The sequence below is a fragment of the Simochromis diagramma genome, unplaced genomic scaffold, assembly GCF_900408965.1.
Source record: "Simochromis diagramma unplaced genomic scaffold, fSimDia1.1 OVJJ01000669.1, whole genome shotgun sequence".
Classification (NCBI taxonomy): Eukaryota; Metazoa; Chordata; class Actinopteri; order Cichliformes; family Cichlidae; genus Simochromis; species Simochromis diagramma.
In genome coordinates this window covers 2,168,250-2,194,606 of record NW_024387458.1, presented here as the reverse complement: position 1 = coordinate 2,194,606, position 26,357 = coordinate 2,168,250, and the positions used below count along the sequence as shown (strand labels likewise).

The following is a 26,357-nucleotide window of genomic DNA, read 5'->3' as shown; positions in this document are numbered from 1 at the left end:
GTGATGTCGGCCAATCAGATTTGGCCTCGGTGATGCTGACGCAAGTCTGCGCCAATCAGAATGCAGCAGCAGGCATTTATTTTCATTTCACAAACAGAGCATGTCGTTTGATAAATGAAGCGAACAAATTTCTCTTGTTTGGGGAAATTTTCACTTTAATTAGAAAAATAATTTTATTAAATCATAGCATTAATGCCAAAGGCTTAGCCATAAAATTTATTACAAATCACTTAAGTACAATACAATTTCTAGAAAGTAACAGGTGAAGTAAGCTACGGATAGATGACAAATTAAAGGAAAAAAACACCCCGTAATCCTTCACGCCTGCAGTGCGTAGACTCGTACGAGCCATCTAATCGTCCCCGTACAGCTTTTGATGATCTGGTGCCAATAAAACGGAGGACGAATATGAATGAGTTTGGATAATTACATCTATTTGTATGATATATATTTCTTGGCTGCTTTGTTATTTTAACCACTAGTGAGCTGTTTATTGACACTAGCTGTACTTCCTGCACAAAAAGGGGAGGGATCACTGCAAATCAATACAACGTTTGTCTATGTGATTGGCTTTTATCCTTATGTATGCTCTCTTCCAGAGTGAGAATTCCCCTCATCCATAGGGCACAAGGGTCACTGAAGAATATGAAAATGGTGTGAATCACACGTGTGCAGTCTCAACATTTCAATCCAAATGAACGCCTGTGGGAGATGTTTGACCATTAGACAGTCCTCTCCAACATCATCAAAACATATGAGGGAATATCTTTTGGAAGAATAGTGTCCAGCGCTCCAGTGACTTTCCAGACATTTCAAGAATAAACATAAAGGAGCAGTAGTGCTGTTCTGGTGGTCCAACACCTTAGTAAGAGGCTTTTTGGTTTTTCTATTAATTTGTCCGTCTTCTGTACCTGACATTCTTCTGTTTAAACCTCCAATCCATCCATACTCCAAATAGGAATGTGCATAAAATGATGAACCAGACTTGAATATTTGCATTTAATGAAATAATATGGATTCTTGGGTTTGAACATAAGACACCGATGTGGTCATAGAACATGTCTGTGCTGGTGTGTATTGCGATGTTCCTCGATTCGCTGTAAAATTGGCAATAGTGGCGCGTGTGTGTACAAAGCTTCTGGGATGTCCCTGAATTTAAGGAAATCATGAAGCAGGTTGGGGACAGGAAGCTGTTGGACGACATTGGTCCTCATCAGGATATCTGGTCCCAGCAGTGCTCTGACCTGCAGCCGGCAGATGTGGGAAAGACAGGGGACGGAGTCTGAAAGAAGGTGGAGAGAAAAGATCAATCGCTGCAGTGTTTCCACGTGCAGGTTATTTAAACTCTGCAGTGCATATTTACTGCTGTACCGAAACATGGATGTGGATCCCAGGACTTTTCTGCCACCCTTCGATCCAGAATATGTTTCAAATGGGGAGATAAAGTCGACCAGTTTACAAACTCAAGGAGGTAATTTAACACCTGGCTGTCTGCCTCTTCCAACCTACAAAGAACAGATGACACAAAGGAACAGATAATGATGATGGGTGATCAACCAGCTTTGGATCCTGACTTAAATTTAGCCGATCTCCTGTTTAAAAGAATTTCCTCAGGCATATCCAGACAGCTTTAAATATGGAAGCTTTTTTTTTTTTTTGTTAAGATTATTCCCCCGAAGTCCTCTTCTGGTGGCCAAGTTAAACAAAGTCAAGCTTTTGATTTTTAGAGGCCCAAACAGGGAACAGGGAACAAACCTATTACAGCTTGTTGATAACTAAGGAGACAGAGGTGGAGTGGCGCCTTACATGTGGGGCTGAAGCAGTAAAGATGGTTCCAGTCCTGCCTTCAGGAGAAGAGGAAGCCAGCAGCCAGCAAAATGTACTTGGTTTAGAGCCACACAGAGCATCTCGTTCAGTTCTCTCAGCTTCAGCTCAGTTTTCCCATCATGCTGCAGTACAGATTCGTCGCTGGTCACAGCCTCTGGGCGAGGTATCCACCGGTGCTCAAATATCAGCTGCAGCAGGTCTGCTTCGTCAGTGGCCAAAGCATAAATCCAATCTTCCTCATTCAACCTTGCTCCTGCAGCTATCAGCAGTTTCACCGACTCACTGAAAGAGATTTTAATATCAAACTAAAATAAACCATCTGGTTTATCTTGCAAAATATGTGCAAGGTGGTAAAATCGGCATTCTTACACACCTGTAAGGTTTCTGGGGTGTGCGATACAAGGCCAGGGAGAGCGGTGAGAGGAGGCCATGGGTGTGCGAGCAGTCCTGGGCGTCTGGGCTGTAACCTTCCCTCAACAGCAATTCCACACTCTTGGTCTGATCGCTGTTAATAGCTACATACACCGGACTCACCATGCTCTCGCCACGGTCGCACGCACGATCCGTAACAGCTATGAGGCTCCTGAGGATGCTGGAGTGACAGAATATCAAAACGTCAAAAATACACAATCAGCCTTATTTTGAAAGAGGTTAAGTTATGTGTCAGTACCCGATGTGACCAAACTGGGCTGCGGCGTGAATGGCAAACTGGGGCCAGTCGTGACTGCAGACCATGTTAGGGTCAGCCCCGTGGTCCAACAGGAAGTCCACGCAGGCCTGGTGTCCCTCCTGAGAGGCGATGAACAGAGGTGTACTCAGATCAACTGCCTGCGTGTTCACGTTGGCACCTGAAGTGAAAACAGGTTAAAAATTAACTGCGTAATCTATTTTACTTAATTACTTCCTAAAGAAGAGGCCAAGAGGACATGGAGCATGAGTTCCTTTAACAAGGAGGAAAACAAATGTACAGCTACCATTAAAAGTAAATCATATTTACCGGCGTTAACGAGTATTTCCAGGCACCCCCTCTGTCCGTACTGTGCAGCCACAAATAACGGGGAAATCCTGTAATCATCTACTTCCTCCAGGTTGCATTTGTTAACAAGAATGCGCACGATCTCAGTGTGGCCCTTTGGGAGAAACATGATCTTAAATACAATCAGCAAACACACAAGGACCCCACAGCTAATGCTGGCAGCAGAGAGCAGGAACGTTTAAGCCCTACATTCTTCACAGTGAGCATCACAAGAAATCACTGCATCCCTGCATTCTGCTGAACTTTTATGTGCCAGTTTGCACATTTTCTGCAGGTGTTTAAAGGTAAAAAATTAGTTCATTTATAAGTGAAATGTAATAAAAAGGTTATAACATGCACAAAGTCTCGCTCTCTCTCTGTGCCTTGCAGCCAGTCAGAAAACTTAAGGGCAATAAGGGAAAATCCCCAACAGATGTGACCATGCTTTCCTGACCGAAACCAAAAAGTCATGATCTACTGTTAAATGAAAACTGTTCGTTTAAGAGCGTGAGTGCTAATGCTAATGCCTACCTTATATGCAGCTTGGTGCAGGCAGGTCCAGCCGGACTCTGTGTGCATTCTGTTGACCTCAGCACCTTTGCTTACCAGCAGTGCTACAACATCTGTGTGCCTGTGGCTAACAGCTGGAAGCACATTTTGGGACATTCATTTGGTTAGAGGAGCTTAAAGGGTTAGACAAGCAAAAACAGAAAAAAATTAAACATCAGTGAAGCGCAGTTGTAATACCTTCATAAAGAGGACAGGACAAGTCGTTAGTGAGCTGGTTGATATCAGCGTGTGCTTTGAGGAGCAGTCGGACCACTGACAGGTGTCCACACTGCGCTGCCAGGTAACAGGCAGACTCACCCTCATGCGTCAGATGGTTCACATAAACACGACTACAGCTGGAGGAGCGTGCTGCACACAGGCGGAAACCAAAGAGGAAGAACAAAATGCAAATGAGAGAAACGCACATATAACTTTAAAACAGCTGCTGAAGTGACTGATTTATCCATTAATCATTCACATCCATCTGGAGTCCAGCAGAGAAGTAGAAGGAGTAGAAATACCCTCAGAGGTGGGAAGTAATGAAGTACAGATACTGTGCTTCTGTACTTTACTTTACTTTGTGTGTGAATGTGTGGATGACTGGATATGTAAAGCGCTTTGGGGTCCTTAGGGACTAGTAAAGCGCTATATAAATACAGGCCATTTACTTTGAATTTTACTCTCTTCATTTTAACACAAACATCTCTACTTCTTACATTTTCTAACCAGGCTGATTTTGTTTAGGTTTAACATATGTGAGCTACTATTTCCTGTCTTTGGGTACTTTCCAGACATCGAACTAATCAGACCCCAAGCAGAAGGAACAATATCCATCACCGGTGCTCGCACATGAAGAGATCAGAGAGGAAAAAAATACAGTTTGCATCATTTATTTATTCAGTATACTCTGGGATTCAATCAGGCTTAAATCAGGTTTGGGGAACTCCAGGCCTCGAGGGCCGGTGTCCTGCAGGTTTTAGATATCACGCTGGATCAACACACCTGAATCACATGATTAGTTCATTACCAGGGCTCTGGAGAACTTCAAGACATGTCGAGGAGGTCATTTAGCTATTTAAATCAGCTGTGTTGGATCAAGGACACATCTAACACTTGCAGGACACCGACCCTTGAGGCCTGGACTTCCTCACTCCTGGCTTAAATTATATGGAACGGTATTTCTTTGGTGCAGATGCCCATAAGCTGCAGCTTGTGCTACAGAAGAGGAGGAGAGACTAACATTTTCTAATGGGCATTTTAAATGCAATGTTTCTAAGAAATATCATCAAAGCCACAAACGGATTCATACACTGGATTCCACCTTTGCACTAGCTTTATGCTGTCAATGGGAACGGCATGTAATGGAAAATATTAGGATTCTGCTCTTTTCAGTGTCAAGCTGACCTGGCTCAATGAAAGGCTCCACAGTATCAGATTCTGCCTGTCAATACAAGTACAAGTACATCTTTTTCACAAAGAAGCATCCATGTAAATCAATAAAACGACAGCTCATGTAACATCAGCTCATATCCTGCTGGATAAATCCATAAAGAGGAGCAGGACGGGCCGGCTGATGACAGGCTGTGCACAAAATCTGCAAAATCCCACTTTAACCCTTCACCATAGTCATCTTACTGTTTGGGTTTCACGACAAAGTCACACATCTAAAGTGCAGTCAGCAGCAAAGAGAGCTTTTTAAATTCCCTTTCTTTTTTTTTGTTCAGCATACCAGGAGTTCAAGCTGAGTTAATTTATTAGAATTTGAATTTAAGTTGAAATAAAGTTTGTATAAATAATATTTTATTATAATATTAATATGGAAGGTGGAAGTTTGAGCACATATCAGAGTGTGTACTTTTGTGTACTTTTTCACCTTTACTTGAGTAAAGAAGTACTTGTGTAATGTACTTGAGTAGTCCCGAGCTGTCGTCCATCTGAAATACCACATCGAGCAACAATGTGAAAGCACTTTGCTTTTCAAAAGTTTGGCAGTTGTTGTTAAATGTTTTTTGAACTAAACATGCTGCTGTCCTAAAAATGCAAAATGAGCATGTATTTATGAAAAAGCAATAAATAATCTCAGTTTTCACTTTCTATCAAGTGAAAGCTCCCTGGTTCGATCCCGGGAGTAGACACGCATCCCAGGTACATCTGCCAGTCAAACATAGTATGACTGTAATGGGCCCAAACATATTGTGTTACTGTGTGAGAACATCAGGAGTGGCAGAGAAGTATGTGAGGCTGGTGCAAGACATGTTAGAGGGCAGTGAGACAGTGGTGGAGGAGGGTAGGAGTGACAGATGGGTTGAAGGTGAGGGTGGGATAAGATCCGGGATTGGCTCTGAGCCCCTTCTTGTTTGGAGCGACGGGGACTGTTGGACACTAGGGTCTCTTCTAACTTTGCATCCAACGTTAGACAGGCAAGGCTGAGACCTTTCGGACATGTGCAGAGGACGGACAGTGGCCAAAGGATGCCGAAGATGAAGGTGCCAGGCAGGAAGAAAAGAGGAAGACCTCAGAGGAGGTTCATGTGAAGGAGGACATGAAGAGGGTTGGTGTGACAGAGGAGGATGCTGGGATAGGATGAGACGAAGGAAGGCAGATGATCCGCCTTTGGAGACACCTAAAGGAAGTAGTACTGGATACCTGTGCAGCAGCCTCTCTTACCTCTGACAGCTGACAGGATTTCCTGGACGCACACTTTGCTGCCAGCTGCCGCCGCCTCGTGCAGGGGGGTCCAGCCTCGGTTGTCCCGACAGTCCACACTGCAGCCTCTCTGAATCAGCGTCCTCAGCCGCCTAGTGCAGCCTGAGCGAGCAGCAGCGGCCACACTGGACACCGTGTCTCGGTAGCACTCAGTGAAGTCCATGCCCAGGTTCACAGAGACATTCGTTATTTTAACTTCAACAAGGATTAACAGTCAAAACACAACCTCAGAGTTACTCTGGATGATTTTGCACAACCCGACGTACACGTTTCTGTTGGGTCCGGGAAAAGTTTTCAATTTAAATCAAGAAATAAACGTGTCTTTAGTTACCAAACAGACGTTAGGAACGGAACAACAGCATTCCGAGCGGCGCCTGTTGATGACGTCACACCACAACAATCCTACGATCCAGCGTCGCGTGTCAGCTGTAGCTTCAGCTAATCGTTTAGCCGTTAGTTGTTGCTAAAATTAGCAGATTTTCAGACATGTTTGGAGAAACGTGAAGAAGAAGAGCCTGGAAGCTTCTTCTCAGCGGGTTCAGGAGGCACTCTGAAGGTAAACGCGCTTTATTTCCCGTCACGGCGAGACGTTCACAGAGTTACTGCAGCTGTAGCAAAGAATCGGATGTGACAACATACAACCGATCAGTACTGTGTGTACTCCTGCACTACACGTCATTCAGAGTAACATTTGTGCCTGTAATTTAAAACAAACTGTCAGAAATCAAACATATCACATATTCATCATTCATCATCATATTCATTTAAATCTGAAATCTGGCCCACCTGACTAACTGTGGACCAGGGAGACCAGCGGTTATGTGGGACTGCACAGCATTTTTATTACTTAAAGTAGAAAAAGAATGATCATAAAAGCAAACTTTAGTTGAAATAAAAGTTTACAGAGAGTAAAAACAAAATGACGAGTCATATCTTAAGATTTGGGACAGAGTTGTTAAAGCTAGGTTAGGCAGCGAAGTGATGATCGGTGAGCAGCAGTATGGTTTCATGCTGAGAAAGAACTCTAGAGATGTGATGTTTGAGAGTACTGATGGAGAAATATAGAGAAGGTCATAAGGAGCTTTACTCTTTATTTATGGATCAGCGAAAGCGGAAAATAGTGTGTCAAAAGAGGAACTTTGGCACTCTGGCAGAGAACAGTGGTGAGGTGTGCGGTAAGAGAGACAGGTGGGCTGAGGGTGGGATTACACCAGTGATCTGCTCGGAGCTCCTTTGCAGTAGTGATGGACAGGCTGACAGATGAGGTCAGACACCAGTGTTTGTCGATTATGATGTTTGCAGACGACACTGTGATCCGCAGTTAGACGAGGGAGCTGGAAGAAGCGAGAAAGAATACATGCATGAATGAGAGGGAGACAGGTGGAAGAGGCTGAGTGAGTGGATGAGTTTAAATACCTAGGGTCAACCATACAAGCAACGGACAGTGCACAAGAAGAAGATGGAGACAAAAAGACAATACGAGCAAAACATGTTAAGATTTTCACTGGAAGTGACAAAGATGGACAAGATTAGAAATGAGTACATCAGAGGGACAGCTCAGGCTGAGCGGTCTGGAGACAGAGAGAGTGAGGCTGGGATGGTTTGGATGTGTGCAGAGGAAGGATCGTGGATATATTGGAGCTGCAGCTCCAGTATATCCACTATCTTTGCCAAAGACAAAAGCACATGACTCTTATTGTTTCTGTCTTACAGTGGCTTTATTCAGTCTTTAATCTTGTCTTGAATCTGTAACCCGTTCTCCTAATTGTTTCCAATTTTGTATCCTAGGTCGTTGGCTCAAAGGTTACAGCAAGCCGCAGCATTATGGTGGACATCTCTGTGAAAAGTGAAGCTGCTTGGGTCTGTCACACTCAGGGGCGTCACCTGGCTGACGTCGTTCTTCCTGTTCACATCAATAACACGGCCAAAGAAGAAGATGAAGTCAGTGAGTTGGACAGAGAAGAAACTCACTGGTAAGAAGCTTCTAGCTGATATTAAGAAGCAGTTAGTGCTATAATCAATAGGCACCTGCAATTAATCTTTGTCTATTCGCACAGAAGGCAAAGATGAGAAGTGGATTTTCCTTTTATTTAAGTGAATGGTACATTTCCCACTTATCTGCCACACACAGTGGTGATCCAGTGCTGCTAGAGCAGATGGAGGAAGGGTCTCCTTGTGTCCTGAAGTTCCACTGCAACCCCAGCTTACCTGCCACCATCAGCCGCCTGCTCGTTATAAGTGAGGCTCGAACCATGGAGGTTTACAGCCAGACCGGAGAGTACTGTGGGACTGTACGGGGATCGAAGGACGACAGCATCCAGCTAGACAGGTACACAGGCTGCACAGGTCAGAAGAGCCAATGAGCAAAGGGTCTTCGGTCTTCTGATAAAGACGCTGCTGATTGTCTGATGTTAAGAAGTGATGCTTCTTCTTTTGTTTGTGAATCACAGTGCTGACAGAGGGCCTTTCTATAAGAAGCAGCTGATCATCGAGGAGCCATCCTCTGCCTGTGAAGTGAAGGTAAAACAGAACATTTTAGTTTATGCTGTTTGTTACACAGTCGTGTTTGTATGAGAATCTAACGAGCTGCTTCTCTCTCCCAGTTACTCTCCCTGGCAGGTAGGAGCAGTGTTATGGTGGCTAAAGTCATCGTGAGTCTTCAGCTGCTGCAGTCCTGCCCAGCCCCAAACCCGGGCATAGACATGCAGCGAGTGCAGTGTCTGATGGAGGAGATGGGAACAAGCCTGTCGCCGGGAGCTCAGAATCTCATGGAAATGGTGCAGTTCCAGCAGAAGGTAAATTAGCTCAGAGATGCTTTCTCTGACATTTATAATGTGGGTGTTTCCTGCTGATGAGAGTATGCCTTATGGATTTGAGTTTCTGTGTACCTCGTCAGGCCTCTGTCTCAGATCTTACTGTTACTGGAACTGGAACGGCTTCTCTGAGTGTCCAAAGCATAAGAACTAACCAGACATAAAGAATGAAACAGGGACTGAAGCATGTGTTGGTGTTTGTCTCTCCAGAATCAGACCGGCTCTCTGGCTGGTTTCCTGCCTCTCCTGATGGGCAGTGGAGCTTTCTCTGGTTTGGGGAGAGAAGTCAGCATGTGTCCAGGAGCTGGCAATATTCTGCCTCGACCTGCAGAATTTAAGGTACAAAACCCATTTGTGCTGTTCTTTGTTCTTAGATTAGACCATTTAAAAACTCGGCCCACACCAGTTTGGTGCAGAAGAAAAGAGTGAAGTGATTTTGTGAGTGCGAACAGAGCCTGAAGCAGAAAGCCTGGATTAACAAAGAAAGTTCAGAAAAACTAAACTAAGCTGGAGTCTGAGGTTTGGTCTGGAGTGTCTGCCAGAACTTTAATCCATTAATGCTGCCTGTTTGATGAACTCAAAGAAAAACCTTGGACCACTTCATTGATTGTGATTGTGATGATCGTGTTTTTCTACCTTTAGATGCCACAGCTATAAATTCTAATGTGATTTAAAGGTAGATAAAAAAAAAAAAGAAGCCACTGTGATCAGAGGCTCTTTAGCTAAGCTCAGCTAGTCCGACTAGTTTTGTTCTACAGTATTATTTCAGATTTGTCTTGTTTACATGTATGATAAGAGAGACATCTGAAAGTCAGATTCTGGCTTTAGCTTGTTTTGTCCACATGTGCAGTGAGTGTATTTCAGCTTAAAGCAGTGAAGGAATCAGGTAATCTTCCACCAGCTGCTCAGATTCACAACTAAAGTTAAGTAAAGTCAGATATCCTTTTAGAGACTATGCACACAGATCCACCTGCATCTCTGTATGCTTCTGTCAGCTTGACGCAGATATAATGTGTGTTCAGAAGATGTTTAAACACTCTGTAAGTCAGATGTTTTTCAATGTCGCTAGCCTCCAGACAGCTTCCTGAGGCCTGCAGATGAAGATTCACAGACCCAGAACGGAGTGATGTCAGAGGGCTCCACCCCCTCCTCTGTAGACCTGCCAATGTCCAGTGTCAGCACTGATAACACTAGTAAGGATGATCATGTCTGTTATGGTCACATACATGAACATGGTAGTCACTAAGGAGTGGATTTGGGCTTCTACTTGTAGAAAAACTTATTTGTGGTAGATTTTCTAACACCTCGATAAAACCTTTTACCCGTCTCCAGCGAGTCCCAGTGAGAACGGCGGCCCGATGAGCTACACTCAGCTGACAGAGATGCTGTCGCACTTCCTGAAGGAACAGGGGGTCAACCAGGGGTTCGGCTCCGGTCCCGAGCTTCTGCCCATGCTCCAGAACGTCTGCGGTCAGGTGACCCAGCTGAGACTGGATGATGCTGCAGCAGAGAAGGAGAAGATGATGAGAAACGGCACGTGGTGAGTCGAGTGTAGCGAGCACTTTTCCTACAGCAGCTCCATGTTGGAATCAGATGATTTGGCTCCACCTTGTGTTAGAAAAGAATCAGAAATCAGAAAGGGTTTTATTGCCAAATGTTGAGCGGGTTTACAACATTAGGAAATTGCTGCGGTGCTTCAGTGCAAACATACTGTTATAAATTAAGCTTAAATAGACATGAAAATAAAAATGAGAATAAGAATTAAAAGTGCTAAGTAGATAGATATATACATGATATATACATGAGTGCAGGTGGTGATCAGTGCCAAACATGGAATGATGCAGTGACCCAGCGTAGGGTCATGTGATAGTGGCGGGGACAGTCATACGGTTATTGTTCATGTGTCCAACAGCAGAGGGGAAGAAACTGTTCTTATGGCGAGAGGTTCTGGTGCGAATGGACCGGAGCCTCCTGCCTGAGGGGAGCAGGTCAAACAGACTGTGTCCAGGGTGAGAAGGGTCAGCTGAGATCCGAGCTGCACGCCGCAATGTCCTGGAGGTGTACAGGTCCTGCAGGGATGGGAGTCTGCAGCCAATCACCTTCTCAGCAGAGCGCACAACACGCTGCAGTCTCTGTTTGTCCCTGATAGTGGCTCCAGCGTACCACACGGTGATGGAGGAGGTGAGGATGGACTCGATGATTGCAGTGTAGAATTGCATCATCGTCCGTGTTGGCAGGTTGAATTTCTTCAGCTGCCTCAGGAAGTACATCCTCTGCTGGGCTTTCTTAATGACGGAGGTGATGGTGGGCTCCCACTTCAGGTCCTGGGTGATGGTGGTACCCAGGAAGCGGAATGAGTCCACAGAGGTGATGGGGGTGTCAGTCAGGATGATGGGGGAGAGTGGAGCTGTGTGCTTCCTGAAGTCCACAATAATCTCCACTGTCTTCTGGGCATTCAGCACCAGGTTGTTGTGGCTGCACCAGACACCTAGACGTTCAACCTCCCTCCTGTAGGCAGACTCGTCCCCGTCCGAGATGAGTCCAATAACGGTGGTGTCATCATGCAAACATGATTAGCTTGACAGACTGGTGGGTGGAGGTGCAGCAGTTGGTGTACAGGGAGAAGAGCAGAGGAGAAAGAACACAGCCCTGAGGGGAGCCGGTGCTGATGGTCCGGGAGTCCGAGACATTCTTTCCCAGCCTCACATGCTGCTTCCTGTCCGTCAGGAAGTCAGTGATCCACCGGCAGATGGGATCAGGCACATTCATCTGGGAAAGCTTGCCTCGGAGATGGTCTGGAAGGATGGTGTTGAAGGCAGAGCTGAAGTCCACAAACAGGATCCTGGCGTAGGTTCCTGGGGAGTCCAGATGCTGCAGGATGAAGTGTAGGGCCATGTTGATGGCGTCGTCTACAGACCTGTTGGCTCTGTATGCAAACTGCAGGGGGTCCAGGAGGGGGGCCGTGAGGGTCTTGAGATAGGAGAGAACCAGGCGCTCAAAAGACTTCATGACCACAGATGTCAGAGCCACGGGTCTGTAGTCATTTAGTCCAGTGATCCTTGGTTTCTTGGGGACAGGGATTATGGTAGAGGACTTGAAGCAGGCAGGCACATGACATGCCTGCAGTGAGGAGTTGAAAATGCCAGAAAACACTGGGGCCAGCTCGTTTGCACAGTGTCTGAGGGTGGCAGGAGACACACCGTCTGGGCCGGGAGCTTTTCGAGCATTCAGACTCTTAAACTGCTTCCTCACATCTGCTTCATGAATATGAAGAGTTGTGGTGGGAGGAGGTGGTGTGAAATCCTTTTTTGTGTGGGGTGAGGAGGGGGGTGTTGTAGGTGAAGTATCATGAAGAATCATTACAGGAATCCTGCAGCCGCTTTTTGCATAATACTAAAGACTTTGGTTCTTAGTGGCTCAAGGATTTCTGCTTTTAACTGGAGCTGTGTCTTAAAATTGGACGAGTCCAATGCACGTTCCTTGGTAGGTGTTCAGTTTTCAGTTTTTGTGTGTACATGCTGCAGAAGTCTTCACAGACGGAATATTAGGGACACTCTTTTTTTTAATGCAGAAATGCATCATAATTGTACTTTTTCCCACATTAAACCAGCTGTTTCAACACTTCAACCATACATTCATTTATACAGCACTTTATCTTACGCACTTCTGTCTACCTCACCCAGCTCATTTAGAATAAACACCTAACCTAACATGTGTGTTTCTGGACAGCTTTATCAGCTGTGGCCTTTCACATGCACAGATCTGTCAGTCGTTCCCGTTTCTGCTGTTGTGTTTGGGACCTTTTCTTCTGATTTAATTGTTTTCTTCCCAGAAGCTCCTTTTGTATCAATAGGTAACTTCACATCTGAGCAGACAAGTATCACATGTGGAGTTCCCCAAGGTTCCATCTTGGGACCCCTTCTGTTTAACATTTACATGCTCCCACTGGCACAGATTATAAAGAACAACAACATAAACTATCACAGCTGTGCAGATGACACACAAATATATATCACAATGTCACCAGGAGACCGAGGCCCTGTACAGGCTCTTGGTAAATGCATCGAGGACATTAATGACTGGTTGTGCCACAATTTTCTCCAACTAAACAAAAACAAAACTGAGGTAATAGTCTTTGGCGCCAAAGAAAAACGATTACAGGTCACCAGAGAACTTCAATCTATACATCTAAAAACCACAAACCAGGCGAGAAATTTGGGTGTAGTGATGGATGCAGACCTAAACTTAGAAAAACACATTAAGACAATAACAAAGTCACCTTACTATCACCTCAAGAATATATCAAGGATAAAAGATCTGATGTCTCAACAGGACCTGGAAAAACTAGTCCATGCATTCATCTTTAGTAGGCTTGATTACTGTAACAGCATCTTTACAGGTCTACCTAAAAAATCAGTCAGACAACTACAGCTCATTCAGAACTCTGCTGCTCGAGTCCTCACTAAGACCAGAAAAGTGGACCACATCAGTCCAGCTCTGAGGTCTTTACACTGGCTGCCTGTCCGTCAGAGGATAGACTTTAAAGTTCTGATGCTGGCCTATAAAGCTCTGAATGGTTTAGATCAGTGACCTCCTGACCCAGTATGAACCTTCCAGATCCCTCAGGTCATCTGGATCCGGTCTTTTATCAGTTCCCAGAGTCAGAACCAGACACGGAGAAGCTGCATTCAGCTTTTATGCTCCTTATATCTGGAACAAACTCCCAGAAAGCCTCAGATCAACTGAAACACTCAGTTTATTTAAATCCAGGTTGAAGACTCACCTATTCTCAGCTGCATTTGAATAAAGCACCAAATCCACACTTTTAAGCTTAAATTTCAAAACTTACATTTTAACTACTGATTTTATCTGTTTTGATTTTATATACTGTTTTATTTGTTTGTTTGTTAATTAGTTAGTTTGTTTGTTTGCTTGTTTTAATCAATTTTAAATCATGCTTTTTATTTGTTTTTGTTTCTAATGTCTCTGTAAAGCACTTTGAATCACTTGTTGTTGAATTGTGCTATACAAATAAACTTGCCTTGATGTAAATGATATAAAACTGTGAGGTATGGCTGTTGTTATCGGAACAGTAAGCATTTGTGTTTGCTGTGTTTCGGTTACCACAGCTGTGTGATTGTTGCACAGTCACGTTGTTGAGGCTCTGAGCGTGTGGATTAAACAGAGACTCGTTTATCCAACAGAACAATGCTTTTGATTGTCTGAGGTCACATTTCTAGCTGATAGTGTTAGTGAAGAATGAGCAGACGCCCAAACATTTCCTACATGCTGGAATATTCACGGATATCATGACATCTGCTGGGAGGATCTGTCCTGTGGTGATTCCCAAAAATCATTCTGGCTGTTAAACAGCTGACAGGCACAGGTAGGCAGAAGGCGCTGGCGTTGGTTAGAGGCTGGCTGATACTGAAACAATAGAGGTCATTTATCAGGACCGCTGTTTGTGTGACTCATTAAAATATCTGAAAAGCTGCATCAGAACAAACAGAATCATTTATTTATTTATTTATTTATTTGTGGCTGGAGTAACTTTCCAGCTGACCCTAGTGTCACTCTTCAAATAAAAATGTCTCTGTGAGTTAAACTGCACAATAAATCAGGCTCTCTGTCAGATCTGTGAGGCACATGTGGGCTGACAGAGCGTGGCTCCACATCGAGGACAGCGACACGACGGTACGTCTTTCCCACGAGTCATCGGACTAAAATATTTAAAGAGTTTAAGACTTCAGGCGTGATGCCAGAAAACCGAGGAAAAGTAATAAATGGTGTAGATTACTTAGAGGCTTTGCTTGCTTTGAACAGTAGATGTTAATTGTCTCGGTTTTTATAATCGTCTTTGGCTGTTGTTAGTTTTTCTGCTCCTTTGTGTTCTTGTAGTTTTTCCTCTGTTCTCATGTGTTTGTGTTTATTTGTATTTATGTGAGATTATTCCTGGTCTCCATTTCTGTTTGCTTCCTGTTTTATTTTGAAGTTTAGCTCCTTGTGTTTTCTCTCTGTGTGTTCACTTCCTTTGTTTATTCTTTCCCCCTGATGCTGTTTGTCTGGAGTTCACGTGCACATTTACCTTTTATTGCCTTTTTATCACAGCGTGAAGGTTAATAACATTTTTTATAACAGCTTGTTTGTAGATTATCTGACTTTAGGTCTGCTGTAATCTGAGATGGGTTCATTTATTTGCTCCAAACTAAGACTCGTCTTAGTCTGAGTTTCACAGAGACATTTTAAACTAGTCTTCATTATGCATAATTAGATTGCCAGCTTTAAAATTGAAGGTGGATTGTCTCCATTTCCAGTTTGTGTTAAAGATTCACTGCTGCGTGTTGAGTCGTTTTTGCAGATAAGCTGATGTTTTCCATGCAAACATCTGGTTACTGCAGCCCTCTGCTAGCGACCAAAGAAATGTAAGGAGGTTTTCTGCATATCTCTTTACAATGGATGTCACTCTAGAGACTGCCTGAAACTTCCAGTAACTGTTTGCTGATCACTCACAGAATACACACTTTTCTCTAGGGGTGAGTAGTTGTGAGTAGTTGTTCAGGCGGCGACTGACTGTTCTCCAAGCCTGTGTGAAGGGGCTTTAGCTTAACAGCAATCGCCAGCAACCACTTGCCAGCTTGTTGTGGAATACCCATTTTTCCAAGCACCTGGTTGTTAGATTGTCAGCAACCGACCTCTAGGCCTGTATGACTGAGGCCTTCATTACCGATATGGAAGCGCAGTACATCAAGCCTGTCATACTTTTACCTTCTGATATTTCATAAAGCAGGAGAGCGCCCTGTGAGGATGTCGTACAGTAACCATCAGTGGGCAGACAAGGATCAGAGACAGCGCTCACTGACTGAACAGGAGTTTCCTTGGTTTGGTTACTGGAGCTGCCAGACTGGTGTGACTGAATCAAGGAAAGAAAAAATGGAGGATTTTGTGGATTTTTCAGGATCATTGAGGGCAAAATAGTCATGCTGTTGGACTCTGCATGTAAACCACCAAAACAGAAATGTTGCAAAAAGACTGAAAATATTTAAGGTGGAAAAAAATTATTTATTTATCTTTTTAGTGTTTTCAGTTTAGAAAGTTTCCTCCTGGTGGTTTGGCTGAATCAGTGTGTGGATGCAGCAGGATTGTGAGGTCTGAGGAAGATGATGGTCAGCACAGACTGTGTGGGTGGTTTAGCTTATGTTTAGGCTTTTGTCTCTTGATGTGGCTTCATTTTCAAGAATCGCCCACAGTCACTCCGCTCTGTCAGAATCACACAGTAGAAATACACATACAGACCAGCGACCTGGTCAAAAAACTTCATCTCTGATTAGTGATGATCAGGCAAAGGTTTGACTGACCTTAAATAGTCCCCTTTATTTTAATTCAGTGTCAGCTTGCACACTTCAACTTGTCTGACAGTGGCTTCAGCTGTATACCTCCTCATAAATCGGAGGTATACAGCCAGCGGCTGATGCACACAGATTTTATTAAGTCCAACTTTCTCAAAAAGTGTTACTGTTTCTTTTATGCCCCTTCAGGGAGTTGGACTCAGCTATGGAGCGCCGTCTGGAGGAGATGGAGAAGAGGCTGAAGGAGCACATGGACCGCCGCTTGGATGCTTTGGAGCAGAAGCTGGAGAAAGCCCTGCTGAGCGCTTTGCCGCTGGTCACCCTTAACCACGGAGCCATGAGCAGCTCAGCACGAGGAGCAGCAGATACCGGACCGGCGGAGCAGATCGCCCCGACGCCAGCCATGCATTGAGTCCAGAAGCACTAAAAAGACTAACATTGAACCCCGGAAGCCTTAATTCTCTTCTTCATCGTCCTCAAACCAGACCCGAGCGTGGGATGGAAGCAGGCCGGGACAGAAACGCCAACAAAGACGGAGCAATAAAACTAGAAGCCTGAAATATGAGGTTAACATGTAAAACCAGCAGTGTTGCTGTAAGTTCATATTCTGTAGAAATGTTATCTCCTGTAAAAAGTGACTGTCTCGTCAGCGCGACTACAATGGCTGCACTGCATTTTGAACAACATGAGAAGTGTACAGGAAGAGGACGAGACTCTTTCAAAAAAGTGTTGCTGTGCAGCAGAGCTGACTTACATGAAGTGTTCAGCTGAAATGCAACCCACTTATCTCTCCCTGCTCTTCTTTTCTCCTCTGTTTATGCACTGAAACTCATCATTGTACCAGTTATTTAAACAGTTAATGGTTTTGTCTTTGAACGGCACTAAAACAAAGTCATCTTCAAAAGTCTCGGTTCGTCTAATCAGCTGTCTCAAACAAGTAAAACAGAAAAGCAGCAGATGTTCACATGTCAGAGAAGATTACATGGTTTACGTTAGAAACCACTAAACTGACGCAGCTCTAAACGACACTGATGTGATGTGAAGGCTGTTCGGGCCTGACCTGCTCGGCTCAGTTTGTTTTAAAACTCGCTCCTGTTAAGGAGACTAAATCGAACGTGTAACTGTACTTTAATACGGCACTGTAATGTTTTAAGTACTGTACATGTCTGTAAACGATTAAAACGGCTGTGCTGACCTGTGATGTTTACCTGTACTGATGTGAGTCTAGTAAATGTATTTATACAGCTTAATAAAGTTTTTAAAACGTTGTGCAGGTTCTCTTATTTCTGGAGAATTTGGTAAAGCAAACAAGTTCTCATGAAATCCTGAGAAGGCTGCGTGCAAGACACCGAGCGAGGCCTGTGAGCTGCTTCAGGCCCACAGCTCCAGATGTGTTAGTGTGCATCCCTCTGATCACATCTCTCATTCTGGTGCCACCAACAGAGATATATGTGAATAAATCATTTCAGACTGTCGGTGACATGAGACAGTAACACACCTAGTTTCAGATATAAAAATGAGGGGAAACTGAAGAATACAGGGGCAGCTATTACAGTCAGTACAGTTTGGTGGTTGATTTGGTTTCTTTGGGCTCCAGCGGTGCATTTTCCAACTGTTAACACACGCCCAAAATTACTGACAACAATAGCTGAAGGAAAATGTTGCACAAGATGTTCCCAAAAGACAAAATCAAATTAGCCGATGTTTCCCGTCAGCGATTCCAGTAGCTGAGTCATAAATGGCTAAGAAACGAACCATGAAGGTCACTGAAAGTGCTCCACGCTAACCAAAGCTGCCGGTCCAGTCCAGGACAGATTTAAAGGTCTGGTTCCCAAAGAGAAGGAAAAGAAATGGCGGACGGACGCTGCCAAGGTATGCAGCAAACCACTGGCAGCTGCGAGCTGAGTCAGCAGAAGGGAAATGGGTCACAGATTACATAAGGAGGATGCCAAAGTAAAGAATGATGTGTGGATGTTGTCTTGGGCATGTGGAGGACAGACACTGAGTCAGCAGTGGAGAATGATGGGAAAAAATGTCTGCTAGTCGGTGCAAACCAGGTCTCTGGGTTTCACTGTGCTCTGGAGTTTAGACATTTTTGGTTATATGTTTGAATTTGAGCTTCTTTGGGGTTTTTCCTGCGTCTCCAGTGTTCAAGGGTTACACTTTTCTGTTTATTGTATTTTTAGGCTCATGTTTATTTGTTCCCATTTAAATTCCAGTATGCTGTGGATCCCTGGGAATACTGAGTTTTGCTTTGTGTTTAATCGCTCAGTTTTGTAAGTTATCCTCTCTTTATTCTTCCTGCATCGTCAGTGTTTCGTGGTCAGCGGTAGTTTCTGGGCTCTGTGCTTTCTTGCTATCTTTTGGGTTATTTCCTCTTATGCTTTGATAGTCGTCTCTTGTGGCTTTGACTTTTGCTACCCCTCTGTTATTTTCCTGACTGACTTCTCCTGTGTCCTGGTTCCCTGAGCTGTTTCCCTTGTAGCCTGGTTCAGATTGTCTGGAGACAGCCTGCAGATATAAAATGCTGGGATTCATTTGTGTCAAAGTTGGCTGATTGCTTGAGCTACTGGAGGTTTCTTCCTGTAAAAGGGAGTTTTTCCTTGCCCCCTATGTGCGCTTGCTAATAGGGGTCATATGATAGTTGGGGTTTCCTTTGTATTGTTTTAAGGTCTTTCCCTCACAATATAAAGGACCTTGAGGCAACAGTTGTTGTGATTTGGTACCACATGAAGAAAATCTCTGCATATGATTGTTCACATATGGGTATTTTCTGCCATGAGACCAGGTTACATGATACATTTGCATTTGCTTATTTTTAAATGATTTTTCACACAGTTTAGAGGATTTGGTATCATCTTGCAAATAATATATAAAAACTATTTTTATTTGTGTACAAAAAGCAGAAAAGAAGTACTGACAGTAATTTAGGCTCTCGTGTTAGAGCGGTGGTAAACAGCACTGCCTCACAGTCACAGGGTCCGGGGTTTGTGTGGGCTCTGGGCATCCCACAGTCAAAAGACATGCTTGGATTAGAATACCTGGCAGTTCCAATATGAGTGTGAGAATGAATGGTTGTCTTTCTGTGTTGGTCCATCATGTTTCAGTTACGGTATGTTTTTTACTTTAGTCCAGTTTGGACACAGGAGAGTTTTTTCCTCATTATGTGGAAGAAGAGTGTGAGGGGAGCAGTCACTTTCTTGCAAAATCTACCCTCTATTATATTCTATTACGTTCCCAGAGCCCAGCAAACTACAAACTAAAACTATGCTGTGTAAAATAAAGACTGAATGCAGTGACTTCCAAATCTCACAAATCCATATTTTTATTCACAAAAGAACCCAACAAAATACATCAAATGTTTGACCTGAGATGAAAAACATTCGCTCAGTTTGGCTTTTATGGCAGCAGCACATCTCAAAAAGGCTGCGAGAGGGACTAAAAATAAACAGCTGGAGGAAGTTTTCATGACTAATTACAGCAACAGGTCAACAACATGACTGGAATAAAAAAAAAACATTTCTCAAGTAAAGGTTCACCAGTCTGCAAAAAACAACAAGAAACATCTAAAAGTTGTGGAACAGTTTCAGAATAACTATCAATGTAAAACTGAAGACTTTGCCAATCTAAACATCAACACCACCTATCATCAAAAGATTCAGAGGATCTGGAGAATTAATATTGGGTCGCTCTGATCATGACAATAAGACCCATCCTTCTCTTTTTTGTTGTTGTTCTGTTGTTATTTACATTTTATAAAGTGATCCAATTGTAAATATGCACATGCTGACATATTTACAACGGCAATGTACCACCTACCATTTTCACTCTACTTAAACAATAAAAAAAGTTATATGTAACAAGATCAAACATCAGTAAAAATGCATGCTAATGCAAAAAAAAGAATAAAAATACAAAAAATATGAAACAAATATACAAAAATATGTATTCAATTCAAATCTGGCCACCATCAGCTGCAAAGCGGTTGCCTTGCACAGCAGCACACCACACCCAGCGCTGCTGCCACGCTCTGAAAGCTCTGTGGAAGTCCTCTTCTCCCAGTGAATCCAGTACTATCAGTGACGCATGCTGGAGCTCTTCCACCGTGTCAAAGAAATGTCCCCTCAACTTGGCGTTGATTTTGGGGAAGAGGAAGAAGTCGCAGGGGGCCAAATCTGGTGAGTGCTGTGGGTGAAGAATGAGATTTGTGTCGGTGTAGCAGAAATAATGGCACTCTTTCAGTGCGTCGTGGGCGGGTGTGTCGTCGTGATGGAGCAGCCAGTCGCCTTTCTGCCACAGTTCAGGTCGTTTGGCCTCGATGTTCTTCCTGAGACGCGTCATAACGCTGAGGTAGAACGGAGCATCAACCGCCTGACCGTCGGGAACAACTTCCCGATGCACCACCCCGTGAATGTCAAAGAAGACGATGAGCTTGACCTTGAACTGGCTCCTTGTCGGATTCACCCTCCTTGCTTTTCCAGGCTTGCAGCCGTACACCCAGCTTTCATCGCCAGTTATGATCCGGGACATGAACGTTGGGTCATCTCGCGTCTGTTGACGGAGATCCTCGCAGGCTCGTAAACGATACTGCTTCAACTCGGGAGTCAGTAGCCTGGGCACAAGCTTGTTAGCCACTTGGTGCAGGTTCAAAGTGGACGTCAGGATCGCCTGGACCGTTCCGAATGACACGTTGAGAATGGCAGAAATCTCCCTCAGAGAGATCCGGAAATCCTGGCGCACAAGTTGATCGATTTCTCGGATGTGCTTGGGAGTTGTGCTCGTGCTGGGTCGCCCTGACCTGATTTCATCATCGACGGATGTTCTGCCATTTTTGAAACGCAAATACCAATCCTTGCATCTTGATCGGCTCATTGCTTTGCTGCCGTAAACTTCCTGAAGCATTTGGAAGGTTTTCTTCACAGATATCTTGGTTTTCACGCAGAATTTGATTTTTTCTCTCTGTTCAAATTTGAGGCGTTGCAATGCATTGCGGGACGCAACACTGAATATTGGCATCGGAAAGGTTCTGGGAGCTGTTGCACGTGTGTCATCCTCCTGCAGTCCATCCTGGCCAATGCAGCGTTCCTGGAAGAAGTCCGAGTCTTCAATCGGGCTCCGTTCATGGGAAACCTCTTCTTTAATATCAAACAGATGATGGACACCTGCAAGGTACACACAGATGGATGAGCATATTTTAAAAAAGCCAAAATGCTGGGTGTATGGGGACACTGGTTTCCAGTATCCTGCAGAATGGGCTCTAACCTAAAGCCCATCTCACAGAGTTACATCATCCAATCGAATCACAGCCAACTAAGTTAAAACGAAGAGAAACTAAAATAAAACAAATCAAATTAGTGAGGTGACTGTATTCAATGGATTTCATCACTTGTTCTTAAATCTCGCCCTAAAAATACCCTCCATATTTTAATAACATTACTGAAGTGAAACTAACAAAGCCACAACAGAAGCAGACAAAATATAAAACCTGATTCCTCACAGAGAAAAACTGTTGGTGCAGTTTCATAGTTCGATTTAATTTGTTTGTTACCTGAGCTGCAGGTCTGAGTCTCCTCCTCGTCCTTGTATTCATTTTTAACATGATGAAACAGTGAGTGCACTTTCTCTTCGTTTTCACTCTTCACCGCAGCAGCAGCGAGCGGGAAATCAGTGATGTCAGCTTCCTCCTCCTCTTCCTTCTTTATGCTGAGGAGCTGTGAGACTTGCTGCTCCATATCAGGGCTCCAGTCATCTGGTTCTTCTTTGATTGGTAACAGCTGCTGAATATCTGAAAGGTACAAGCATCACAAATGTATGAGCAACAATGCAATGAGAAACAAAATTAAATTCTTCTGTGTGGCCCTGAAGCACAATCAAAGTTTCTTTACTCATTAGGAAAATGAGTTCTCGCCGTTAGTTATCGTTTCGTACACTGACTGGAGCTTCAAACTGGACGTTTCTGTCATTAGCAAAGCCGCCTGCATGATGTTTCTTTGGTAAACACCAAGATACAGGACAAGATCACGTGTATGCTGATGGTTTTGCATCACTTCATCTCAGCAACTATTAAAAATAAAATGTTTCTACTTTGTTTTAAAAAGACGCCTTCAGAACAATATAAATGTTAAGGTTATTTCTGAACTTGGTAAGTTTTTTGGAAGAAAGGTTAGGTCAGGAATAAATGATGATGAAAGCAGTGATAGAATTAAAAGAATCACTTTGTACATTTGTAATAAGAATGACTTAGTTTAGCGAACATCTAAGTGTTAAAAAGCAGGCAGCCAGGACTTACCCATGGTTGAAGACATCTTTCCTCTCGTCCTGCGGTTCAGACTGACTTCTGGTGACTTCTCAGGTTTTTAACCTCTCCTCATGCCTCAGAGAGTCGTTGACCCACCCATTCACCCTTTTGGGTTTGTTCGGTTAAGGTGTGAAATGCTCCGAGTCTTCTGGGATGCCCTGCAGGTATCTGATGAGAGGGGCAGGGTCCAGCTTCCTGGAACAATAACAGTTACTCCAGCATAACTGTCGTTACTTCTTTCACTCGTCTTTCACACCACAGCCGTGAACTGAAGGTGAACACTTAAATGTTAATGTAATCACTGGAACAAAGGTTCTTCTGCTAAAGATGCTGTTGAATCCATTTGTATCAGTGTCCTAGTTTCCAAATCTGCAGGGGGTTGAACGTAACTGGACATCACATTGAATGTAAATATTTCCTGTCCACTATAACTAGTCCAAGTACTAATGTGATTAAATCATTTACACAAAAGCAATATTTCATTTCCTCAGCTACGTGTTAATGTGAGCAGGAAGTTGTTTTAGACAACAGAATGAATGAAAACTCACCATCGTCTGTTGATCGACAGGTCAACCTTAAAAACCGCCAACCTCTTGTGGTGCCTGATGTCACATGTGCTGATTAGAGCTTCTAAAAACATAATTGAATTAATCTGTTAAATAATTTTGAGAATTTGGGTCTACACTGTGCTGAAATGAGGCAACTGGACTTGAGTTTCTGAAGCCCTTCAACTTAGATCTCAAAGGCTCTACAGCTGGTGCAGGGCGGCAGTTAATCATCTGATTGGATGGTTGAGAGTCGTTGATTCACTCATTTTGCCTTTGTGTTAAATTCTGACGCACCCAACAGCAGTGGGAGACATTAAAGGCACATGAGTGAAAGTTTATCAGGCCATAATGGTCCAGTTGTTGTGCTCTGATGTGTTTCTACATTCAGGTGCAGATGGAGTTTTGGGTCCTGACCTCAGCTGCTGGTTTTCCTTTGTTGCCAAGTCAAGTTTACTTTCAAGCACATTAAAAGAAACAGCACCCGTTAACCAAACCGTCCACAGTTAGACGAGTAAAAGACATTTAGGAAGATTTTAAAAGTGTCCAATGTTGTCCTGATGTGAAAGGCAGTTTGTTTCACACACTCAACAAATGATCCTTCACCCTCAGTCAACAGGAAGCAACAAATCTGAGTAGCTGAAATGGGTTTATTTAATCATTAAGGAAAATGTGGTATCATTTTAATGTATATCAATCAAGTACATTTTACGCACCACTGTTTACAATCTTTACACACCACAAATACAGAAGATTTACATGTACATACATTAAATTAGTTAAAGTCAGCAGTCACAGTATTTTAATGCACAGCATCTGCAGACCTTCTGATGACTTCTCAGGTTTTTAACCTCTCCTGATGCCTCAGAGAGTCGTTGACCCACCCATTCACCCATTTGGGTTTGTTGGGTCAAGGTGTGAAATGCTCCGAGTCGTCTGGGATGCCCTGCAGGTATCTGATGAGAGGGGCAGGGTCCAGCTTCCTGGAACAATAACAGTTCTGATTGTCTCCTTATTTACAATAAATTCTGCTGCTGTCCAGCATCAACAATATTTCTGTGCAGTAATGTTAACACTACGATTAATCTGCTCATGATTACCGTTGGAAATTCTTTATATCTTAACAGATTCAATCATATATGTAACATTTGCAAACAGTAAACAAACATATGCCACGATTGCCCAAAAAACAGTACACATGAGACTATTTAGTTTTAACAACACAAAGAGTAAGACCTGTTGAAATCATCTCAATCAAACCTTCCAGTAACGTCAGGATAGCAGAGGTGTGTCTCGGAGCAACTTTATTCACACAATAAATAATAATACCAGCTACCTCTTTACAATACAGGTGGACTCACGGCTTCCACCAAGTGACAGCGCCATCAAAGGAATTGTTACTATTTGTCTTTTGCATTGTGAAGATTTTTATCTTCAGTCAGTTTTGCAGGAATAAATCTGAGCAGAAACTGTAGACCTGTACACTTCACGCTATACTCTGTGCCATCAGTAAACCTTATGAGTTTATGAGCTCAAATAACAGCTACAATTCTTATTAAATATACAAAGAAGTTGACTTTGTAAATTAGCCTCCTCATTAGAATCAAAAAGCAGGATCCAGTGGTCACTTGTCATGTGTGGTTTCAAAGCACCAAAATGAAGATGGCTTTATTTTGGGACGTCACAGATCACTATGTGGCATCCCTTTAGCTTTCTGCATGTATAATATACAGCCTATGCTCAAATATTGACCTTTGTCCTCAGAGGCCAGAAAGAGGGAGGCAGAGTTGCCGATGGGCTCCTAGACTGTTGTAACATAAAAAGCCTCATTCACGAACCTCTTTTTCCACATCAGTCTTTTGTTTGTAACTCGAGCCACAGTCCGGCGTCAGTTGGATTTTTAAGCCATCTGCACTCTGGAGGAAGAGCTCGGGAAAGGTTGGCCTTTTAGGCTGTCCTTCTCAGACAGCCAAAAAGGCTGTCAGGAGTTTCTTCCAGCGGTTGTTGTTTAGTTGTGCGGGCTTCTCTCTCAGAGAAACTCCACCACTTTCTCCCAGATGCACCGTGAGATATTTGTTCTTCCTTATAAATATAGAACTGGGTGCATGACATTATGCAAGAGTGGACACAAGTGTGGGGATTTTGAATAAAACTGATTCGATAGCACAAACGCAGTGTTAAGAATAAATATTCTGGTCATACATACCTGCCCATATTAGTGAACGAGACCCTCTGTCTTCTTTTCTACTTCTTGTTCTAACTAAATCTGTATGTTTTTGAAAGTGTCCTCAGGCAACGAAACTCTTGTTATAATTTGTCATGTTAGGAAAAGTCTGTTTAAATAAGCTCCTATTGGTTTGTAAAGATAACAAAGTAAAGCTTGAAAAGTTTCCTGTTATGACAAGGAAGTGATGAAAATTCATCATGATGACGTACGTAAGAGAAACTAAGGCTACGTTCACTCTGCAGGTCTTAATGCTCAAATCCGATTTTTTGGTCTGCTCGTTCACACTACAAATAAAATGTGACAGCAAACGCGCTCTAGTGTGAACGCTCAAAGCGGCCCGCATGCGCAAAAGAAGACGTCACACACAACGCGCTCTATTTAGACCCAGAGCAAAAAATATTGTTTGACTGATGGGCCTTAATATAAAGACTTTGGACTTTACGTTTCCCAATTTTTGCTTTAAGTTATTTTGTTATTTACATAATAATGTGAATAACCTAATAATGATCCTTATTGCTGTTTTAGAGGAGCGCTGCTTCAAAGGATAGCTGCAGATTTCTGTCTGAATCTGCAGATTATACAGTACAAAGAAAATGTTCACGTTTCTCCAACGTTGTCTTCCCAACAGTTTCACTGACTTCTACACTGGATGTCCAGGAAGCGTTTGTGATGTCTTCTCCGGCGCTGATAATCGGCGTCTGTCTTGTGTCAGTGACGTAAAAGACGGATTTAATGCGACGTGACCATCAAACAGCGGTCGCTTTCTAAAACATCGGATATGTATCGGATTCAGTACCACATACAAAAGTTACCCAGATCGGATTTGAAAATATCGGATTTGTGCCGTTCACACTGTCGTACCATGATCGGATAGATGGTCGCACAGGGTCAGAAAAATCGGATTTGATGCGCTTTCGCCTGCAGTGTGAACGTAGCACAAATCCGATATTTTCAAATTGGAGAAACGTGAACATTTTATTTGTACGTTGTGTGTGACGTCTTCTTTTGCGCATGCGGGCCGCTTTGAGCGT

The 26,357-nt window shown here is 43.4% G+C and overlaps 3 protein-coding genes across 3 annotated transcripts; 1 reads left to right on the top strand and 2 right to left on the bottom strand.

Moving 5' to 3' along the window:
* Positions 1–466: 466 nt before the first annotated feature.
* asb3 (ankyrin repeat and SOCS box containing 3) lies at positions 467–6,279 on the bottom strand. Its single transcript, XM_040014140.1, has 9 exons — positions 6,059–6,279; positions 3,590–3,760; positions 3,374–3,486; positions 2,825–2,957; positions 2,498–2,675; positions 2,201–2,419; positions 1,807–2,109; positions 1,372–1,505; positions 467–1,282 (listed from the first exon to the last, which is right to left on the bottom strand). The coding sequence occupies exons 1-9, from the start codon at positions 6,258–6,260 to the stop codon at positions 1,050–1,052; spliced, it is 1,686 nt and encodes a 561-aa protein (XP_039870074.1). The 5' UTR covers positions 6,261–6,279; the 3' UTR covers positions 467–1,049.
* Positions 6,280–6,540: 261 nt separating this feature from the next.
* Positions 6,541–17,524, top strand: cunh10orf88 (chromosome unknown C10orf88 homolog). The gene is made up of 9 exons (XM_040014144.1): positions 6,541–6,653; positions 7,886–8,070; positions 8,229–8,426; positions 8,548–8,617; positions 8,701–8,892; positions 9,121–9,249; positions 9,980–10,103; positions 10,243–10,450; positions 16,446–17,524. The coding sequence occupies exons 2-9, from the start codon at positions 7,922–7,924 to the stop codon at positions 16,666–16,668; spliced, it is 1,293 nt and encodes a 430-aa protein (XP_039870078.1). The 5' UTR covers positions 6,541–6,653; positions 7,886–7,921; the 3' UTR covers positions 16,669–17,524.
* Positions 17,525–19,424: 1,900 nt separating this feature from the next.
* Positions 19,425–22,130, bottom strand: LOC120722948 (histone-lysine N-methyltransferase SETMAR-like). The gene is made up of 2 exons (XM_040014141.1): positions 21,805–22,130; positions 19,425–21,418 (listed from the first exon to the last, which is right to left on the bottom strand). The coding sequence occupies exons 1-2, from the start codon at positions 21,986–21,988 to the stop codon at positions 20,211–20,213; spliced, it is 1,392 nt and encodes a 463-aa protein (XP_039870075.1). The 5' UTR covers positions 21,989–22,130; the 3' UTR covers positions 19,425–20,210.
* Between the last annotated feature and the right edge of the window lie 4,227 nt (positions 22,131–26,357).